Source organism: Vespa velutina, chromosome 21 (genome assembly GCF_912470025.1).
Source record: "Vespa velutina chromosome 21, iVesVel2.1, whole genome shotgun sequence".
Taxonomy (NCBI): domain Eukaryota; kingdom Metazoa; phylum Arthropoda; class Insecta; order Hymenoptera; family Vespidae; genus Vespa; species Vespa velutina.
In genome coordinates, this window is record NC_062208.1 from 3091000 (window position 1) to 3111190 (window position 20191).

The 20191-nt window shown below is 32.5% G+C and overlaps 1 protein-coding gene across 3 annotated transcripts; it reads left to right on the top strand.

The window, feature by feature from the left end:
- The first annotated feature begins 1325 nt into the window (after nucleotides 1–1325).
- On the top strand, nucleotides 1326–19815 carry LOC124956227 (sodium-dependent neutral amino acid transporter B(0)AT3). 3 transcript variants are annotated; one of them, XR_007103172.1, is made up of 13 exons: nucleotides 1326–3867; nucleotides 9798–10030; nucleotides 10539–10559; nucleotides 11347–11568; nucleotides 11712–11822; nucleotides 11934–12175; nucleotides 14143–14284; nucleotides 14389–14590; nucleotides 14766–14925; nucleotides 15075–15237; nucleotides 15636–15836; nucleotides 18495–18566; nucleotides 19496–19610. XR_007103172.1 is itself a non-coding variant. In XM_047511734.1 (12 exons), exons 1-12 carry the CDS (start codon nucleotides 3612–3614, stop codon nucleotides 19646–19648), a joined length of 2106 nt encoding a protein of 701 aa, XP_047367690.1. In that variant the 5' UTR covers nucleotides 1331–3611; the 3' UTR covers nucleotides 19649–19815. The 3 variants fall into 3 exon arrangements, 2 of the variants coding, with proteins under 2 accessions (XP_047367691.1, XP_047367690.1); XM_047511734.1 differs by lacking the exon at nucleotides 18495–18566 and having other exon boundaries at nucleotides 1331–3867; nucleotides 19496–19815; XM_047511735.1 differs by lacking the exons at nucleotides 10539–10559; nucleotides 18495–18566 and having other exon boundaries at nucleotides 1327–3867; nucleotides 19496–19815.
- The last annotated feature ends 376 nt before the right edge of the window (nucleotides 19816–20191 follow it).

Sequence of the window (20191 nt, forward strand, 5' to 3'; positions counted from 1 at the left end):
CTTTTATCTTTTCTTTTCTTTTCAAAACGATAACATTATAGTTACCGATTGGAAATATTATTCCATAAGAATTGGGCGCCATCGCGTTCTCCTGACCCATATAATAGACGAGAACGAATCAATTTGGTCCACGATCTATTATCAGAAGCTATCTACGTCGTATAGTAGAATTCTGAATCTCAGGAACACGCGATGCATTTCCGCGCTGGCGAAGACAAGAAATCTTCTCGCGTGGACGTAACATTCGCGTAAACGATTGATGAATAAAAGAGAATCATCGACAGACCATGTTACGTAGATGCGTTCTTTTTAAATCTATTGCATTATGCATCTATTCCACTGCTCTATCAATTTATATTCAGTAAACATTTTTCATTGTTTATAAATACGAAATTGATTTTAAATTTCTTTGAAATTTATTAAAAAAAAAATTTCAAACGAATTTATAACCAAGTTAAAGTAGGAACGCATTTTTCTTTTTTCTTTCTTTTCCATACGTTCGAAATATTGCATTATGCATACTTACGGCGCTCGATATTTCTTCGACAAGTTCAAACGATGTATTTTTCTTCAAAAAAAAAAAAAAAAAAGGAAAGAAAAAAAACAAGGAAAAAAAATAAGAAAAGAAGAAGAAAAAGGAAAGAAAAGATAAGATTATGAAATAAATTTCTAATAAATTTCGAAGCGAATACGATAGTCGTGCTACCTACGTAAATGTACATTTGGTGCATTCGTAATATTGCATTATGCATTCTCGGGTTGGTATCGTTCGATACCCTTCCTTGAAATAATAAAAATCTTTTTTCTTTTATTACTTTCTTTTTGCTAAAAGGGAAGATCGATTTCTCCCTCTCTCTCTCTCTCTCTCTCTCTCTCTTTCTCTCTTAAAAAAAAAGATAAGAAAAAAACCAAAAAAAAAAAAAAAAAGAAAAAGAAAGAAGATTTTTATGATCTATCTCAGAAATCTCACGATAGGATAGATCATCGAAATATCACGATTAACATTGTCAACAATACAACGAGACGTAAGATAACATTATTAAAAAAGCGCATAGCATTACAGCATAGAAGTAAGAGTAAGGGAGAGGTAGAATGTTTCACGATCGATACCACGACCAGTCGGTACGAGGAAGATGGAAGCACACGCGCAAAAGCGTGTATACCACGGTATCACTGATAATTTACAAGGGACGTTTGAGAAAATCATTTAATAAGAAAATAAAGTAAGGAAGAAAAGAGAAGAGAAGAGAAAAATAGAAAAAGAAAAAAGAAGAAAGAAGATAGATAGGTAGATAGATAGATAGATAGATAGATAGATAGAAATATGAATAGATAGAAAGAAAGTTAGGCATCTTTGTTTCTCCAGTGCGAATAAATCTGACAAGAAAGAGAGACCGAGAGAGACAGAAAGAGAATAGAAAGTGGGGGGATAGAAAGAATAGGTAAAGGCTTACGTATATAATTAGTTGGACCAATCGGAGGGCTGGTATAATCGAAAGTGTATGCGTGTATGTGTTTGAATATGTGCCTTGCGTACGTATGAATGAAAGAAAGAGAGAGATTCTCGTCGTAGGCTTGAAGAAGGAAGGCATCGCTGTTTTGCCGACCGGCTCCCTCGCAGAGCGTGTTTCGCGCACGAGCATCAACGTCGTCGAAGCACAAAAGCGACTACATACGTCGTCCCCTCAAGGCTCAGTCCAATATCGTCGTTCGTGGAGCATACACATTCTCTAACACGTCAAGGTACACCTATTCGTTAGTGATTACCATTTGCAATCTGTGATTTTCGTTTTGGAGAAAACGTGAGAAAGAAAAAGAAAGAGAGAGAGAGAGAGAGAGAGAAAGAGAGAGGGAGAGAGGGAGAAAAGGAAGGAGAGAGAGAGAGAGAAGGAGAGAGAAAGAGAAAGAGAAAGAGAGAGAGAGAGAGAGAGAGAGACAAAGATAAATATATAACTCTCTCTCTTTTTTAAACAGGGGGTTGATTTGATCATAAATTTCGCTAAAGGGTTGAGTCTTGTAAAACAGTATACATGGGTTCTACGTTTGTCCGATATACGGCACGTATACAAATCGACGATTGTACCCATCGTAATTTAAAAAGTATCAAGTTTAAGTAATCGACGAAAGTTTATAATAAATTTTAATATATTCTATAATAAATATAAGAAGTAAATATAGATATATGTATATATGTAATTAATGAATGAATTATGAAAGAGAGGACCTGAGTTGACGTGTTTGTGAGATATACATACATACATACATATATATATATATATATATATATATCCTTATATATATATATGTATAAAGAAAGATTTATAAAGGGAGAAAGAGAAAAAAGGAGAGTAAAAGTGTAAGAGAGAGAGAGAGAGAGAGAGAGAAAAACATTGATATATCTTGAAGATCTTAAGAGAGGAAGAAAGAAAGAAAGAAAGGAAGAAAGAATAAGAAATAGAAAGAGAAAAAGATAAAAAAAAAAAAAGAGAGAGAGAGAGAGGTAGTTTCTTTCTCAAGGGGGCGTCGCGTCGTTCGCTTTTGTATCTCGACACGCGGTCTCGCGCGATTAATCGATCGCGTCACTTTCCTTTAGAAGAAGAATCAAACAACCTCTGCTATTCCTTATCACGAAAGTGTCCGATGACAAAAGTGTTGTAATAAATATCAAGAGGTGTGATACGAGCAAATACCGAAAGGAAAAAAACGTGACGAAGTTCTTTGAGAGTGTCATCGTCCATCCTCCTCATCCTTTTCCTCCTCCTTCTTTTTCTTCCTCCTCCTCCTCCTCCTCCTCCTCCTCCTCTTCCTCCTTTTTGTTCTCTACCTCCCCTTTTCCTCCTATTCCACCTTCACAACTACGACCACCACAGCTTCCTCTTCCTCGACACTATTTATCCTCCGTATCGCGTTGACGACACTTATATGAGCTTTCAACGAGTCCAACGATAGAAAGTCTTTGATTCTAACTTCGAATCTAACGGATCATATTACTAATCTTCTTTCTTTTATCTGCTAAATAGAGATATACGATGCTTCCTATTCGATCGCTTGAAAAATCATTTCGATCGCTCAACCCTAACACATTTATACGATAGAAATTAAATAATAGAGATTAATATCGATACGGATATATATATATATATTTATATATATATATATATATATATATATAGAGAGAGAGAGAGAGAGAGTGAGAATTTGATATATCTCTAATTAATCAATTTAAAGAGGATTGTAAAGACGGATTGCAAAAAACGAAAGTTTGTTGATCACAAATTGTTATTTGTTATTTATGCATTGTTGTTATTCTTAACGCGAGATCCGGTCTTCGTAAATATATAAATATATATATATATATATATATATATATATACTATATATGTATATAATATATACTTATTTGAAACGTCCGATGCTTCAAGTTTTATCGAAAATCCGATCAATGTTCTTTACCATCACGAAAGAATAAGATAAAAAGACAGACAGAGAAAGAGAAAGAAAGAGAGAAAGATATATATATATATATATATATATATACATATATATATATATAAGAAGAAGGATATAAAAGAAAAATAAAAAACAACAAAACTAAAGAGAAGATTAGAACAATGGTCGTGAAATCTGAAAGCACGAGGAACGGTCACGAGCTGGCTCCTCTAAACGATGATCGTCAACCTCCTCATAACGTGACCATTGTGGTTTCCGGAAATCAAAATGCATCGGCTGTCAACGCGGAACCAAGAACGGAAGATAACAGAGCAGCATGGAGCGGGAAGATGCAGTTTTTCCTGAGCATCATTGGTTACAGCGTCGGTCTTGGCAATATATGGAGGTTCCCTTATTTATGCCAACAGAATGGGGGCGGTAAGTATTTATTTATCCATTTCGTTATCTTTCTTTCTAATCCTCCATCCCCACCCCTCCCCTCGCCCATCCGTCTAAAAAATTCATTACTTCGCTAAATCCAAAAGAAAAAATGATCTTTCGTATCATTTCCCCCCCCCCCCTCCACCTCCTCGATCCCCTTCAAATCGTCCAAATGAAATTCGAATCAATCGAAGTTTCCTTTTCTTCTCCTTTTTTTTTCCTTTGTTTTTCTCGCAATCTAATTCGTTCTTCGATTTCTGTCGATCCCGCATTAATTTAAACGTTGACAGCTTTTTTTGTTTTCTTCGTTGCATTTTTCGTTATTAAGATGATAAATAAAAAAAAAAAAAAAAAAAAAAAAAAAAAAGAAAAAAAAAGAAGAGGAGAGAAAAAAAAATAAAAAGAAAAGAAACGCCGAGCACGCAATTTTTCTTCATTTCTACACGCGATACTTTGTTTTTTTCCTTGGAACATATGTAACATAAGTTCGTTTAAAAGAATTTCGAACGTTCGTTTGGTTCTCGACTCTTCGAGTTGCGTAATCAGTTCTCGTTGTAGGAATATATATATATATATATATTTTTTTTTTTTCCTTCGTCTTCTTCTTTTTTTTTTTTTCGTAGAAAAAAGGTCAATCGATTCGATCCTTAAATTTCGAGGTAACCATAATGGTCCAAAAATATGAGAAAAATATTTCTTTCGATATGTATTATCATAATGAAGAAGACAAGAGATCTTCTCTTTTATTACGATAGTTTTAATGAATGAATTTTTCGTCAATGAATTCCTTCGCTTACTAGATATTTGCTCATATATCTGTTTTCAAAAAACTATTTAAAGAACATTCACATTTGGCACGGTTTAACATCGAAATTCATACGTTGGAGCACGTCTCGTGTTCGTGAAAATCATGACGCGCTTCTAATTCTGTGCACTTTAATGATATTTTTAAATATGTCATCGTCGAGGTTATCTCAATTTTGAAATAAATTTTAAATATACGATCGAATTTCAATGATCTTCCCTTCTTGTCGGATCAATGGGTTCTTTTTTTTACACATACATATATAGCATATATATATATATATATATATGCATGTATACGTATACATATAAAATTTATATGTCCTTGAGAATGATCAAAGAATCTAGAGAAGAGAAATCTAATCAATGAAAAAGAAAAAAAAATAAATCAGGATCTACAAGGATCGGACTTTTACTTTCTATTTCTCTTTTTCTCTTTCTCTCTCTCTTTATTTTTTGCTTGAACGATATCATGCAACAACGTCAATTTCAGGAAGATCTTGCTGGCTATGCGTTTTCGAGATTAGCGAATGTGGGTCGGCAACATCCTACGAGATTTTCCCCTTTAGCATGCGCCACAGAGATTTCACGTTCACGTTTAATGCCTTGTCTTTGCCACGGCCGCCTTTCTCGTATTCGCCCACGCTTCGGTTCTTTCTGAACAGATACCTACATATACATATACATATACATATACATATACATATACATATACATATACATATATATATATATATATACATATATGTATGTATATGTATCTTAGAACTAGATATCGAATTCTTCGACTAATCTGGAATATCTCAAAGAAATCACTTTTCCAAAGAAAATAAATCGTTCCTCGATGAGGCCTTTAGAAACATTACAAATTTTGATCTTGCGATGTTGGAAAACAAAATAAAAAAAGAAGAAAAAAGAAAAAAGAAAAAGAAAGAGGAAAAGTCAACGTTCGGAACGAAAAAGAAATAAAAAAAAAAAAAGAAAGAGAAAAAAAGAAGAAAAAAGATAAAAAAAAAAAAAGGAAAAAGAAGAAGAGAAAAAAAATTCTTCTTCAAGAATTAGATCAAAAGAGAAATTTTAGATCAAACGAGAAATTGGACATGACAATAATCGAATAAGTCGATCTCGAGCATTAACTCTTCGAAAAATCCTATTTCCGTAGTAGAGATTAAAACGAAAATAGAATGTCTGGATGCTCCAAAGTACAACGATAGAAGTCGATCCCTTTGGATTGAATCGGATCGTCCTTGCCTCGTCGACCATGTAACGCGACGAATAATGTAGGCACGTTTTCTATAAATACTCCTGGAAATATTCCGTTGTACGAGCTTGCAAGAAATCGAGGGAGATAGGGAGGGGAGGATGAGGGAGAGAAAGAGAGAAAGAGAAAGATCTCAAAGGAATGTCTTTGCCATCCTCACGATAGGATCTATATCGGCAAATCTTGGACATTTTATCAAATTTTCTTTCTTTCTTTATAAATATTAGACAAATGTTTCTATTTAAATTCGATTCGTTAAAACATTTGAATCGATCGATTGACAATTCCATAATAAATCTAATTCTATTATATCTATACCTATAAATAGATAAATACATATATGTATATATATTTATATGTGTAACATATAAATAATAAAAATGTCTGTATATTAGAGGACGATTGAAATAGCAAGGACATACTATTTTAAGGAAATTGAAACGAGCCTAGAAAATGCCAGAATCGTCGTGCCTTATATAACATACTTTTCGTCATAGTAATCAATATGTACAAGAGGGGAGAAGTGGGGAACTCGGGGATATATAGCGTTACAATTTCGAATATCTTGACACAAAAAAAGAAGAAGAAAAAAAAAGAAAAACAAAAAAAGAAAAACAAAAAAAGAAAAACAAAAAAAAACCAAAAGAAAAGGAACAAAAATTCTCTGTGCAGCTACACACACACATATATAAATCTTTTTTTTTTTTTTTTTTTTTTTTTTTTTTTTTTTTTTTTTTTTTTTTTTTTTTTTTTTTTTTTTTTTTAAAGAAATTAAAATCTCTAGCGATATCCAGTAGGGGATAGCATCCAAAGCTGATGGAAATTTCCCTGAGAGACTAGACGAGAGACGAATAAGCGACGTGTGAAGCGCTTCGAAGCGATCGATTTCGTTACCTCGAGGGACGACACGTGACCGTAGCTCGCGTGGTCTTACAAAGAGTTTACAACGGGGTTCGAGTATGGCAATAACATGATGGAGAACAAACTCGAACTAATCTCTAATCTTTAATAATATCTAATCGATTGACGACATGATTGGTCGTTGATCATTGTTAATCAAATTTCATTTTCAATCATGATTTTTCAATTCGTATTCGAATTTACGACAAGTGATCTTTCATATCGCTGTTAACGTCGTACGATCTAAAGATCAAAACTGGTTGTTGATCGATTTATTCTTTTTTTTTATTTTTATTCTTTTTCAAACATATTACATTCTTTTTTACGAAATGAATTCTAGCGAAATTATTCGTTGCAACACAGAATATGACTATTTCTTTTTCGATAGTGGAAGAACTACGATTACGTCGAGGTCATGGTCGAACGAGGAATGAGACATTTCGGTCATTCCGAATAAGAGCGTGTCACATCGGAGGTCAGGAAAAAAGTGGCACGTGTTCAAAGAGAAAAAGAGAGAGAGAGAGAGAGAGAGAGAGAGAATGAAATAGAAGGAAGAAAAAACGAGTGGGAAGGCAAAAAAAAAAAGTAAAAGAAGCGAAAAAAATCGCTTTCGAGTAGTCCCTCGAAAATTTGTCCTTTCCTTGAAATTTTTTTTACTAAAATTAAAAAAGAAAAAAGATATCACATTACAAAGATTATTATTATATTGATTCAAAATCCCCGTTCGTATCATTAAAAGATTTTATATCATAATTAAAATGATAATATATATACAGGTGATAGATAAAAAAGATAACATAGGGTTGTCTTTCTACTCGTTTATAGCTCAGTTGTATCGAATATAAAACGCTATAAGAATATCAAATCATCTGCGAAATTTCAAAGCGCCGTTATGAGCTTAATATTCTGTTCTCGAGCGTAGACAATTCTCATTAGCAATTTAAAAAGAAACGAACAGAATGATTCAAGAAACAGTATATATTTATCTATATATTTATGTGTACAAAAAGAAAGAGAGAGAGAGAAATATCTCTGATCAATTAAAAAAAAAAAAAAATATATATATATATATATATATATATATATATGATACAAATTGATCATTAAATTCCATCAAACTCTTTTTCAATCAAAGTTTACACAAATTTGACACTCCTGTGTACATAGAATCCCAAGTATATATCCCTTTGAAGAAAAGTTTGCTATGTTCATACACTTTGTAATATAATATCTCTCTTTGATAAATGTACGTATATATAAAAGTCAACGGTAATTATTTTTAAAAAGTTACTCGTGTTACAGGTCAATCCCTTCTCTTTCTCTTTCTCTCTCTCTCTCTCTCTTTCTCTTTCTCTCTCTCTCTCTCTCTTTCTCTCTTAATACTATCGATACCTTTCGAGTCGAATTACTACGTGCCCTACGTCGGTTTGTGAAATTTCATAACGCTCAGAAGGGAGAGAAGAAAAAGTAAAGAACGAGTTGTGCCGGAAGAAAGAAAGATAGATAGATAGATAGATAGATAGATGGAGAGATAGATAGATATATAGATATATAGATAGGTAGTGAGAGAGAGAGAGAGAGAGAGAGAACTAGGGAGAAAAAGAGAGAGAGAGAGAATGCTGTGAAACGAGTACGTACGTTGCTCGATCAATACGAAACGCTCTGTCCGCTTGAAACTAGGGAGGGAGTCTGGCCGAGAACGAGAGAGAGAGAGAGAGAGAGAGAGAGAGAGAGAAAGAGAAAGATAGAGACTAAAGCTAAGGGGTTGTGCTTTGCATGTCTTGCCAAGGGGAGATTCACGAACGTACAATATCGTAAGCTTTGAGTGTACGCTAACGAGGAAGAGTCTTTGCATGTTGAAATTCAAGTCAACAAATAGGATCGACATAATTTTTCTACTCTTTTCTTTTTTAATTTTTTTTCTTTCTTTCATTTTTTTTTTCTCCTATAATATTATTCCCCTCCTTGAGTCGAATTTCACGGGAACGATGTACTTTGAAAGAAAAAATTGACAAAAAAGTCTTCCGAACAGAAGACTCTTGAAAATTACTTTCGACAATGGACAATTAATATTTAATTATGTCGCATGTCATACGAAAAGACGACGGAAAAAAAGAAAAAAAAAAAAAAGAGAGAAGAAAAGGTTTCTACGTTTCTTGATTTTTTTCTTCGTCTTCCTCTTCTTCTTTTTATTTGTTTTTTTTCTTTTTTTCCTTCCGTTTAATCTCAACAAAAGAAAAATCGAATAGCACGGAAATACTTTGGTATACGTTAAATATAGTCGAGGTCGTAAGTTCGCGCCATGTTTTCATGCGGTGCGCAATTTGGGCGGTCTCTTATCGATTTACGCGTGGGAAACTTACATAAAGTGTCGATGGTAATCGTATCTGCAATAAGAATATATTAGACGGAATAGAAACATCGATAATGTTATTCCATCTAATGTCCATGAGTTTAGAATTAAGGAAGTTCATTTTCGCGATGATTGCAATAGAAAATTTCTTTTGTTTTTTTTTTTTTTTTTCTTCCTTTTTTTTCTTTTTTTTTTTTTTTTTTTTTTTTTTGAAGCAACAGAACAATGGCACAGTCGAAATCCTTATTAAAAAAGAAAAAAAAAGAAAAAAAGTGAGAGAAAGGAAAAATACATTATACAATTATTATAATCATGTCGGTTGTTGTGTCGAAAGTATAGGAAATATCCGTGAACCGATGAACTGAGAAAACTATAGTTTCGATCGATCGATAAGAAATTATAACGACGTAGATACTTATGTACATATCTTTATACTTGATTATTATTGACTCATTACAATGTGTTAGCGATCATCTATCCATAAAGTTTTATAATACTAATTCACAAATGATTAGGCTTATTAGAGATCTAATTTTATCCAATGAACGTATTTAATTTCGAATAAAATTATTATCTCCCTGCATAAACACGAAATTTCTATGATGACAGGTGCCTTTCTTATACCATTTTTCGTGATGCTCATCCTCGAAGGCGTGCCCCTATTTCTGATCGAGTTGGGTCTTGGACAACGAATGCGACAAGGTGCCCTTGGAGTTTGGAACACGATACATCCCTGGTTAGGCGGTATAGGAATAGCCTCCTGCATCGTCACATTCTTCGTTGCACTTTATTACAACGTCATTATCACCTGGTGCTTCTTTTACCTCTTCAACTCTCTCGAGGTGAGCGATCGATCTAAAAAAAAAAAAAAAAAAAGAAAAGAAGAAAAAAGAAAAAAGAAAAAAAAAGGAGAAGAAGAAGAAAAAATAGAAAAAAAGAAATGTACCTCGGTAATTATAAATATTTTCTAAATGTTCGGTGATTATAAGTTCATTTGGTTATTATATCGAAGATCTCAAAAATTGAATTTTATTATTATCATCTATATTAATTGTATAATAATTATATAAAAACGATCGTACGATGTGAATTCGCCCAAATGTTCTTATTTTTCGCCGAGCTAACGACTGAAAAAAAAAAAAAATAAATGAATGATAATGGAAAAGGAGAAAAACAAAAAAAAAAAAAAAAGTAAAAAAAGAAAAGAAAACAAACGAACAAACAAACAAACAAAGAAAAAGAGAGAAAGGGAAAAAAGAAAAACTCGTCCGTATTCTCTCTTAAAACGTATATCAAAACTAATCGAAAAATTTTTCTGTTTCTTTCCAACTCGTTCGCGCGCACCCATAGGCAGTCACAATTAAATTTGGCGTAAGTACCCCAAAACAGTGTCTGCTTGTAAAAGAAGTTAAGCATAGAAAAGCAAGAGAATCTCTGTCATCGGTTCACAAATCTCGCCGATATCATTTAGTTCTTCTCGCCTAATCGTCGTCTTGCGGCTCGCTGCAATCGTCCATCGTCTTCCAGGATGCGACCTGGAAGAGAGACGATTTTGGGGGCAATTTAAATGAGAGACAGATGACGATGGTCATCTCCATATCGTCGTTTCCTATTTTAGGTGAGACGACGAGTCAATTCTCGTTCGTTCCTAAAATGATTTAAAACATATTTTTCGGACGTTCAGTCACCATCTCGCTTGAAATCTCGTAATCGTTTGGAATATCAATTTTGATAATCCCAAACGATGCTTGTGTGCTTGCGAGCTCATTAGAATAAAAAAAAAAAGAAAAAAAATCACATTAATCACATACTTTTTTAATCACGCATTATTTAATCGTAAGAAGAGGAAGAGGAAGAAGAGGAAGAAGAATAAAAAAAAAAAAAAAAAAAAAAAAAAAAAAAAAAAAAAAAAAAAAAAAACAGAAACATTCACCTACGCATATACATACCATATCGTTAGATCCATTCGTTAAATAGTTAATCATTATTAATATTTATCGATAAGTACGCACCATTTGTGTTCTCTGGTGTAACCCCCTAATGCTCGTCATCGCAATCGCACACATCCGATGAGCTTTGCCTGCGATCGGATTTTCGAGTAATCCTTTAATTGAACTTATCCGTTTGGTGACCGTTTCGAAATTCTGACGCAATCCAGGCGCCACTGCCATGGGCGAAGTGCCCGGAGGTCGACGAGATACCGGTAGAAGAATGTGTCAAGAGCTCTGAGACCGCTTACTTTTGGTACAGAACCACTCTGGATGCGGCACCGTCGATCGAGGATGGCCAATCTCTCAAGTGGTGGATCGTTCTGTGCCTTCTACTCAGTTGGATCGTTGTCTTCTTTATCGTCATGAAGGGGATACAATCGTCGGGCAAGGTAATTTCCTTTTAATTACTTTTAACTTCTCAAAACTAAATCTGAATTAATATTAATCTTAATTGTTTCTTTTTTTCTTTTTTTTTTTCTTCCTTCTTCTTTTTCGTTTTGTTTTTGTTTTTTTTTTCTTCTTCCAATTACAGGTAGTCTATTTTACCTCGATGTTCCCTTACCTCGTACTCACGATCTTCTTCATTCGTGGAATAACTTTGAAAGGTGCTAGTGCTGGATTGGCACACATGTATACGCCAAAGGTATATCGAATTGTTCTCGAGTTTGGGGATAGGGGATAATGGAATAGAAAAAGATAAATGAAACTTCCATTCGATCTTATTTCAATTAATTAATTTCTATCTGATGTAAAGGTCGAGAAATTATTGGAGCCTACCGTCTGGCTTGACGCAGCTACTCAAGTCTTCTATAGCTTTGGATTAGCTTTTGGTTCCTTGATTGCATTTGGAAGCTACAATACGCCCGACAACAATTGCGTCAGGGACGTGATTCTGGTGAGCGTGTGCAACGCGTTTACCGCCATTTACGCGAGCGTTGTCATTTTCGCCATTTTGGGGTTCAAGGCGATGTCGAATGTGGACAAGTGCCTGGAAAGGTAATCGCAAGATATCAGGTTTCGGCCGAAATAAAAAAGAAAGACGAAAATAGATAAAAGGGAAGAAACATTCCTATGTCAGAAAGTAAAATTGCTTTTTAACTATCGGTAGTACGATATGACGTTTACAATAACACGACAAACATTACTTCTTTTTTTTTTTTCCCACAAAAAAGAAAGAAATAAAAAAAAAGAAAAACAAAGATGCGTAGTAGGAATATAGTTTCGAAACAACAACGATCGGAATGGATCATCTCGATATAGATATATACATTACGGGGATTATTATAATTACTTGAAAAAAAAAAAAAAAAAAAAAAGAAAAGAAAGAAAGTAAAAAAAAAAAAAGAACAAAAAAGAAGTCCTAAATTAAAGAAACAAAAAAGAAAAATCAAAGAAAAAGAGCAAAAAAGCATGTGCATGAATTATCATCAACCGAGAACGACTCAATTGTCCGTCCATTGTCTCTGTTTCAATGATAGGAAATATTTATGATGAATTGAAGAAAAAAAAAAAAAAAAAAAAAAAAAAGAAAAAAGAAAAAAAAGGAGAAGAAAAATATGAGAAATATTCGCATCACATTTTTTTGTTTTCTTTAGAGAAATTCTCTTCTTTAGAGAAAAGAAAAAATAAAGAAAAGAAAAAGAAAGAAGGATTTTATTAACTATACAGTAATCATTAAGATCGAATTGTTCGTTCATTACGCGTGTTCTTAAAGTTGTCGGTTCGAGATTGTAAGATATCATCGAAAAGAAAAGAAAAAAAAAAAAAAAAAAAAAAGAAAAAAGAAAAAAAGAAAAAAGGTTTTCATAACGATTTAACAAGATGCACTCATCGCGAGCTCTTATCTATCCTTAACAGCCAAGTACGGGTGCTCCTTGCCTACGTTGTCGCTTACGCTCGAAAAGAAATTCGTCGTGTTTATTACTACATATGTATATCGTATCTCTCTCTCTCTCTATCTCTCATCATCTCGACATTCGCGGGAACCTTGCCAAATGGAAGACACATCGACGTTGTAATTAAAACGTTGCAACGACGAAGAGGTAAGAGGAGAGGGAAAAGGAGAGATGATAAAGGGATGCACCCAATTTTATTTTTATTTTTTTTTTTTTTTTTTTTTTTTTTTTTTTTTTTTTTTTTTTCTTTCCTTCTTTTTATTTTCTCTTTTCTTTTTTTTCTGCACGATCTTAAGACTATCTATCTTACGAAGGCAAACGATTCTTTTTTTTTTCTTTTTTTTTTTCTTCTTTTCACCATCGTTAAACAATCCGATAGAGAAAAAAATATTTTCGATGAAATTTATGTTACGATATAGAAAAGAAAAAACGAAATCAACAAAAAAAAAAAAGAAAAAAAGAAAAAGAAAAAGATAACAATAACGGTCTACAAAGAGCCCTTTTCCCTCTTCATTTTAATTCATAACACACTCGTGGAATACGCACAATAATGCTTTTAAACTAAAGTACTAATGTCTAATGAAGTTCTACTGAAGTTCTTTTATCTTTAATACGTTCGGAAAAATAAAAAAAAGAAAAAGAAAAAGGAAAAAGAAAACTAGCAATTAAGAATATATATATATATATATATATATATATATATATATATATACATTTGGCGATAAATGAAATTAACTATAGTATACCGAAAGCAATGTGAATTTTCGAGATAAGAATATTTGCACTTGTGTGAAAAAATTATCTCTCTTTAAAAAAAAAAAAACAAAAGAAAAAAAATTATCTCTTTTAAAGTAAAATAAAAAAAAAGAAAGAAAATAAAAATAAAAAGAATAAAATAAAAGGAAAAAAGAGGGGAAAATAAGAGAAAAAAAAAAACAACTGAACTAGAGGTACTGCCGGTTCGGTTTTTCGTTTTGTGTTATATTCAAAGACGACGTGCGACAGATTGAACAGGCAAAGAGATACTCGAAGTTCTAGGGAAAAAATATAACTTTTCGTTGTTTTCAGCAATAAGGCCTCGCTGATCAAGCATGGTCTTCTATTTGCAAATTCAACGACTGACGATTACGAAAACGTTCTAAATACGTTCAATATTTCGACTGCAAATTTGACCTTAGATAGATGTAGTATGAGCGAACAACTGAATAACGTGAGTACCAAGAATGTCCAAGAATCGATTTATTCTAAATTTATATCGTATACCGATCGATTTCATTTCTATATGATACGAAACCTTCGACCATTGATTTTCAGGCTGCCGAAGGTACTGGATTGGCCTTTATAATCTTCACTCAAGCGATCGTCGAGCTTCCAGGTGCACCATTTTGGTCCTGTATATTCTTCCTAATGCTTTTGGCCCTTGGACTTGGCTCACAAATTGGTATTATGGAAGGAATGTTGTGCGTAATCTTTGACATTGATCTATTCAAGAGAATAAAGAAACAGTATATAACAGGTAAGTTATTTCTTCTTTTTTCTTTTCTCTTTTTGTTCTCTTCTTTCTTTTTTTTCTTCTTTTTTTTCCTGTTTTCATACACATTCCCCCCCCTCCCCCAATCAATCGACCTAAATAACGATACCCTTCGTATTTCTTTTTTTTTTTTTTTTTTTTTTATTTTTAATTATTTTAGGCGTAGTATGTATCGTTTGTTTCTTCGTCGGCCTCATCTTCTGTACCGGCGCAGGAGAATACTGGTTGAAAATGTTCGACAGTTTTGCTGGTACCATTGGCCTCGTTATGGTCGCACTTATGGAAATGATATCGGTCATCTTTGTCTATGGCCACGAAAAGTAAGTTTATATTCATTTTTATCTCTATATCACAGAAGAGAAATGTTTAGAGGACATCGATCCTTATTCGATCGATATAAAACATATCTGTTATTATCTTTTATGTATATATATATATGTGTATATATCTTTGACGAATATTTCATTAGATTCACGAAAGACATCGAAGAAATGACAGGTTATAGGCCAGGTATTTATTGGCAAGTTACATGGAGATTTCTCGCGCCTATAATCATGGTTGGCATACTGATCTCCAGTATTGCTTCTATGTTTATCAAGAAACCAGAATATTCAGCATGGAATGCAACGTTGGTAAGCATATAATCAATTGAATTTCATTATTTTATATATTACTTCGATTTATTCAATCGTAATTTATTATTGACAAATACGATCATTAATTCATTTTAGACGAATCAATTTTCATTTAAGGCCATTACTATTTTTAGTCATGAGCGAAACAATTTATAGATCAGCCATTTATCTATGCCGTTTACAGTGAACTTTAAAATCGATATTGTAAATATACCTGATAATGGCCATCTGTTTGAATATATCCAAGAAAATGTAGATAATATTTTTATATCGTTTTCTTTTATAAACAAACGCATGGAATTTTTTTAATCTTTCTTTTTTTCCTGTCACAGCTCTAATAACAATTAATATATATATATATATATGTATATATATATTTTTTTTTCTTTTTCTAGGGTATAGCAGTATCTACAGCTTATCCAGGCTGGGTCTTAGCTATTGCAGCATGTATAATTGTTGCTGGTATTGCACCGATACCAATAGTTTTTCTACTTAGAGTATTCCAATGTGTAAAACTCGACGTGGACATTCATCAGGGTAGCATTCGTCGGATCGACACGACCGTATCGACTAAGGAAATGATGGGTGACGTTGATGTAAGTTGATTGTATCTATTATTTATATATTTCATTCAACTGCGAAGAGAGAACAAAAATGTAGCTTTTTCTGTCTTCCCTTACACCACAACCTCGTCTCATTGACAAAATAATTTTGTCTCTCTCTCTCTCTCTCTCTCTCTCTCTCTCTCTCTCTTTCTCTTTTCCTTTTCTTCTTCTTCTTTTTTTTTTTGCTTTCAACTCGACTATTTCCTTTGGTGTTTTCGAGCTGCAAAAGAAACCAATGAAAAACATAAAAAAAGAAAAAAGGAAAGAAAAGAAAAGTAATATTAGAATTTTCTCGAGATACACAATCGATAAAATTTATCAAATTTTTATCTCGACTATACAAATATACTTGAGAAAAGTATGAAAAAAGAAAAGGTCAAATGGTACGGATGCGAAATATATTTCATACTGTGTGTTTAATCGATAATGCGATTCAGAGCAGTCGAATTTCTTACGTCATTCACGCTAACATTCTCTCTTTCTCTCTCTCTCTCATACTTAAAAATATCCGTTTCTAGAAATAGAAAGTTAGAGAGAAAGATTTATGATTCGTATAAACTTCGTGACTGTAAACGATTCAAATGAAATAATAATTATTATCAAATTTAGTAAATAATTTTCATCTTCTCTGTTAACCATAATCATAAATGACGTTGGTTACTATGATACGAATCCAAACAAGACGATTAGAAATACGCTTCCAAGTTTATAGTTAAAGCAATGAACTATTATTGAATTGATTTAAGTCGAAAAGTTATAAACCGATTTAAGCGTCAACCAATAACGATCGTCAAACTCTTCATAAACTATCTACGATTTGAACACGTCAAAGTAATGACGATGTCCAACGTCATAAAGTTCAATAACACGAACACGTTCAACCTATATCGACCTTGACTTTGAACTTTCATCCATCAATTCCTTTCATAAAATGAGAGAAAGAGAGAGAGAAAGAGAGAGAGAGAGTGAGAGAGATCATTAATCGCTTAGAAATTATATAACTATTAGAAAACCCGATGTAAATTAATTTCTAATATAATGAAATTTATTTTCTTAAAGTATACTCGCCGATCAATTTACAAGATTATTTTAATTGCACAGAAATCTTATTAGATCATGATAATTGTCTAATATAAATTAATTTTTTAATATTTAATCGTATACATTTTTTTTTTTTTTTTCTAATTAATAAAACTCGTACATGTGAAAATGTCGAAAGAGATAAGACGAGAAAATAATTGACGTTTATGATAAAAGATAGAAAGGGGAAAAAATAAAAAAAAAAAAAAAAAAAAAAAGAAAACAAAAAATAAAAAAAGAAAAATTGCATTAGAAAGATTGAAGAGGATCAGTTTAGATGTTTCTCACGGAATAGTTTACAAGCGTGGCATTCGCGTGTTAACACTTAACTCACTAACCGAGCAGAAGAGAATAGGGGACGGACCCTTTCTATCAGAGAAACGTTTATATCGCACACTGGATGCAATCCGTGACAATTGAAACAATGGCGCTTGATATTTCGTGTCCGAGGTTCGTGCCAACGAATAAACAAAACGGAACGCGAAACGAATGAATATAATATTATATATTAATATTTTCAATCGTTTCAAAAAATAATTTGCGACGGGATGATATAGCTTGACAATGAATCGTCAATAAAAAAAAAAATCGATCGTATCAAGCTCGAAACCATTCGTCTTTCTTTTTCTTCTTCTGTATTTTCTTTTCTTTTTTCTTTTTTTTTTTTTTCTTTTTTTTTTCAACAGTTTCTGTAAACTCTAATCATCCGTTTCCCATGCAATTACATTCCATAAATTTTCTTTTCGTTCATTTTCAAAAATAATTATGTCTACACGAATAACTCGTTTTGTACATCACGAGGGAGGATTCTTTTCTTTTTTCTTATAAATACAATTTTTCTTCTTTCCTGTTGCTGTCTTTGTTTCCTTTGTTTATTTTTTCCTTTTGTTTTTCACTCTTATATCCGATGTTAAAAAGTAATAAATTACGGTAAATTAGGATTCCGTAAGAAAACACTCATATCGGATTGGATTGAAAATTCAGATCATATATTTACCTAGTTATATAAAATTTTTTAAAGCCTTACCAACCGTGACACACATTTGAATCGTCCCAATTTCATCTCTCTCTCTCTCTCTCTTTTATTTCGATCACCTCATCTCGATCGATTTTAAATCAACTGCAGAACAGAAATTGGGATGACGACGATTTCAATGCTTGGAAAGTGATTGTAATATTGAGAAAGCATTAAAAAAAATGATCTATGATATTTTCGATAATGTATCATTCATCTAATCGTTATACTTTTTCTTTTTTGAATAATCTCTTTTAAATCTTACATTAAATCGATGAAACCTTTTTTGAAAGGATTTTGTGAGGCGATTCTTTTTTTGTCTCTCTCTCTCTCTCTCTCTCTCTCTCTCTCTCTCTCTCTCTCTTTCTGTTTTTTCTTCTTTTAATATCGGCCATTTTTATAATGGAAGATAAATTTATCGAGAACTTTTGGAATTCTTTTGCCTTTTTCGTTTTTGGTTTTTTTCTTTTTATCCTTTTTCTTTTTAAATTCTCTCGTGGTGAACAATTCGAGATAGTGTTCGATGTGTTCAAGCTGAACAGTATGATCTGCAGTTATAGGTAAGCTTCCTCTATGTCTCTGTCTGTGGTCGGCTAAGGTCGATATCTCCCGTAGCTGCATCACATGTGAGTCCGTCGTAGATGAATATTTGAGAATGCACTTGATTTGACTTTTTTTCTTCTTCTTCTTCTTCTTTCATTATTAATCTGATTAAATGATTTTATAGTTTCGTTTGTTATATCCCGTTTATTAGGATTAGTGATGTGGAATATCTATGATGTAAAAGCAAATTTTGCACGGATTTATTTAGTATATTAGGTACACAGGTGCCAACATATGATATTGTTCTTTTTATACGCGAAAATGTATATTTTATCAAGATAACAAAAAAATCTCTTAGTTGTTTTTTATCGACGCGTAAACAAACACACACGCACAAACACACGCACATACATACACACGCAGAAATATACAGACGTACGAAATTGTTTTTAGAAAGAACAATATCATTTTATAAAAAGCTTTTACAATATATAGAAAGATTTCCCCGCTTCCCCCACCACCACCACCACCACCACACGATAATCAAACAATATCAAATATAATAATGTGAAGGAAACTAAAGAAAAAAAAAAAAAAAAAAAAAAAAAATAAAAAAACAGAAAAACAAGAATATTATAAAATGAATAATAAAATAGAAAACAAAAAGAAATAGAAAAAAATAAAATGTTAATAAAATAATACTTGTACAAGTACAATGAGAACGGAATGAACTCAATCGCGAATAGTTGAGAGATAATGTTCAATTTGTAAAGTGATCTTGCGAGTTAATATAGACGTGTACACATATACGTCAACACACAGACGACATAGACACAGACACAAACGTATCCAATACACTCGTTCAATCAATTCGAGCTTTGGCTTGTAGCCAGAGTTGTTCTTGCTTTAGTTGCGAGAAAAAAAAAAAAAAAAAAGAAAAATAAAAAAAAAAAAGAAAATAATTAAGACGAAAAAAAGGAACCCCGATTGATAAATATTATTTTTCTTTCAGTTGGACGAGTATCACGATCGTTTAGAAGATTTTCCCGAGGAGGACGAGGATGTTAATAGCGACGACGACAACAATAGTGCACCGCCCATAACAAAGATCGTTCCAAATAAGCTTCAGGGTAGAGCTTTCAAAATGGAAGCAATGGAATTTTGAACGCGTCGCATTTAGGATGCGTTTCTTACGTTTTATTACAAACAAATGAAATAGAAGAAAAAAAAAACAAAAACAAAACAGAGAAAGGAAGGGGAAGGAAGGAAGGAAGGAAGGAAGAAAGAAAACAAGATGATATGAAGAAAGGAGAGAGAGAGAGAGAGAGAGTGAGAGGGATAGAGAGAAGAAAAGAAAGAAAGGAAAGAAAGATAGAAAGAAAAAAGGAAGCAAGTGAGAAAGAAAGAAAGAAGGAAGCAAGCAAGAAAGAAAGAAAGAAAGAAAGAAAGAAAAGAAGCAAGGAAGTAAGAGAGCACGAAAGAAAGAAAGAACGAAGGAAAGAGGGAAAGTAGGAAACGTGAAAGCACGTTTAATTAAATATGTACATAATAAATAATAAATAATGCGATATGAATAAAAAAAAAAAAAAAAAAAAAAAAAAAAAAACAGAGAAAAGAAAAGAAAAGGAAAAGAATAAAAACGGATCTCGTGCTTCCTCAGAGAATGAAAGAACGAGATTTAGATCTTCGATCTTCGTGGACGAAGATT

Coding starts and splice junctions, on each gene's coding strand:
- LOC124956227 (XM_047511734.1), top strand. CDS start 3,612: ATGGTCGTGAAATCTGAAAGCACGAGGAACGGTCACGAGCTGGCTCCT. Junction 3,868..9,797: donor ATGCCAACAGAATGGGGGCG/GTAAGTATTTAT, acceptor CTATGATGACAG/GTGCCTTTCTTATACCATTT. Junction 15,837..19,495: donor AAATGATGGGTGACGTTGAT/GTAAGTTGATTG, acceptor TTTTTCTTTCAG/TTGGACGAGTATCACGATCG.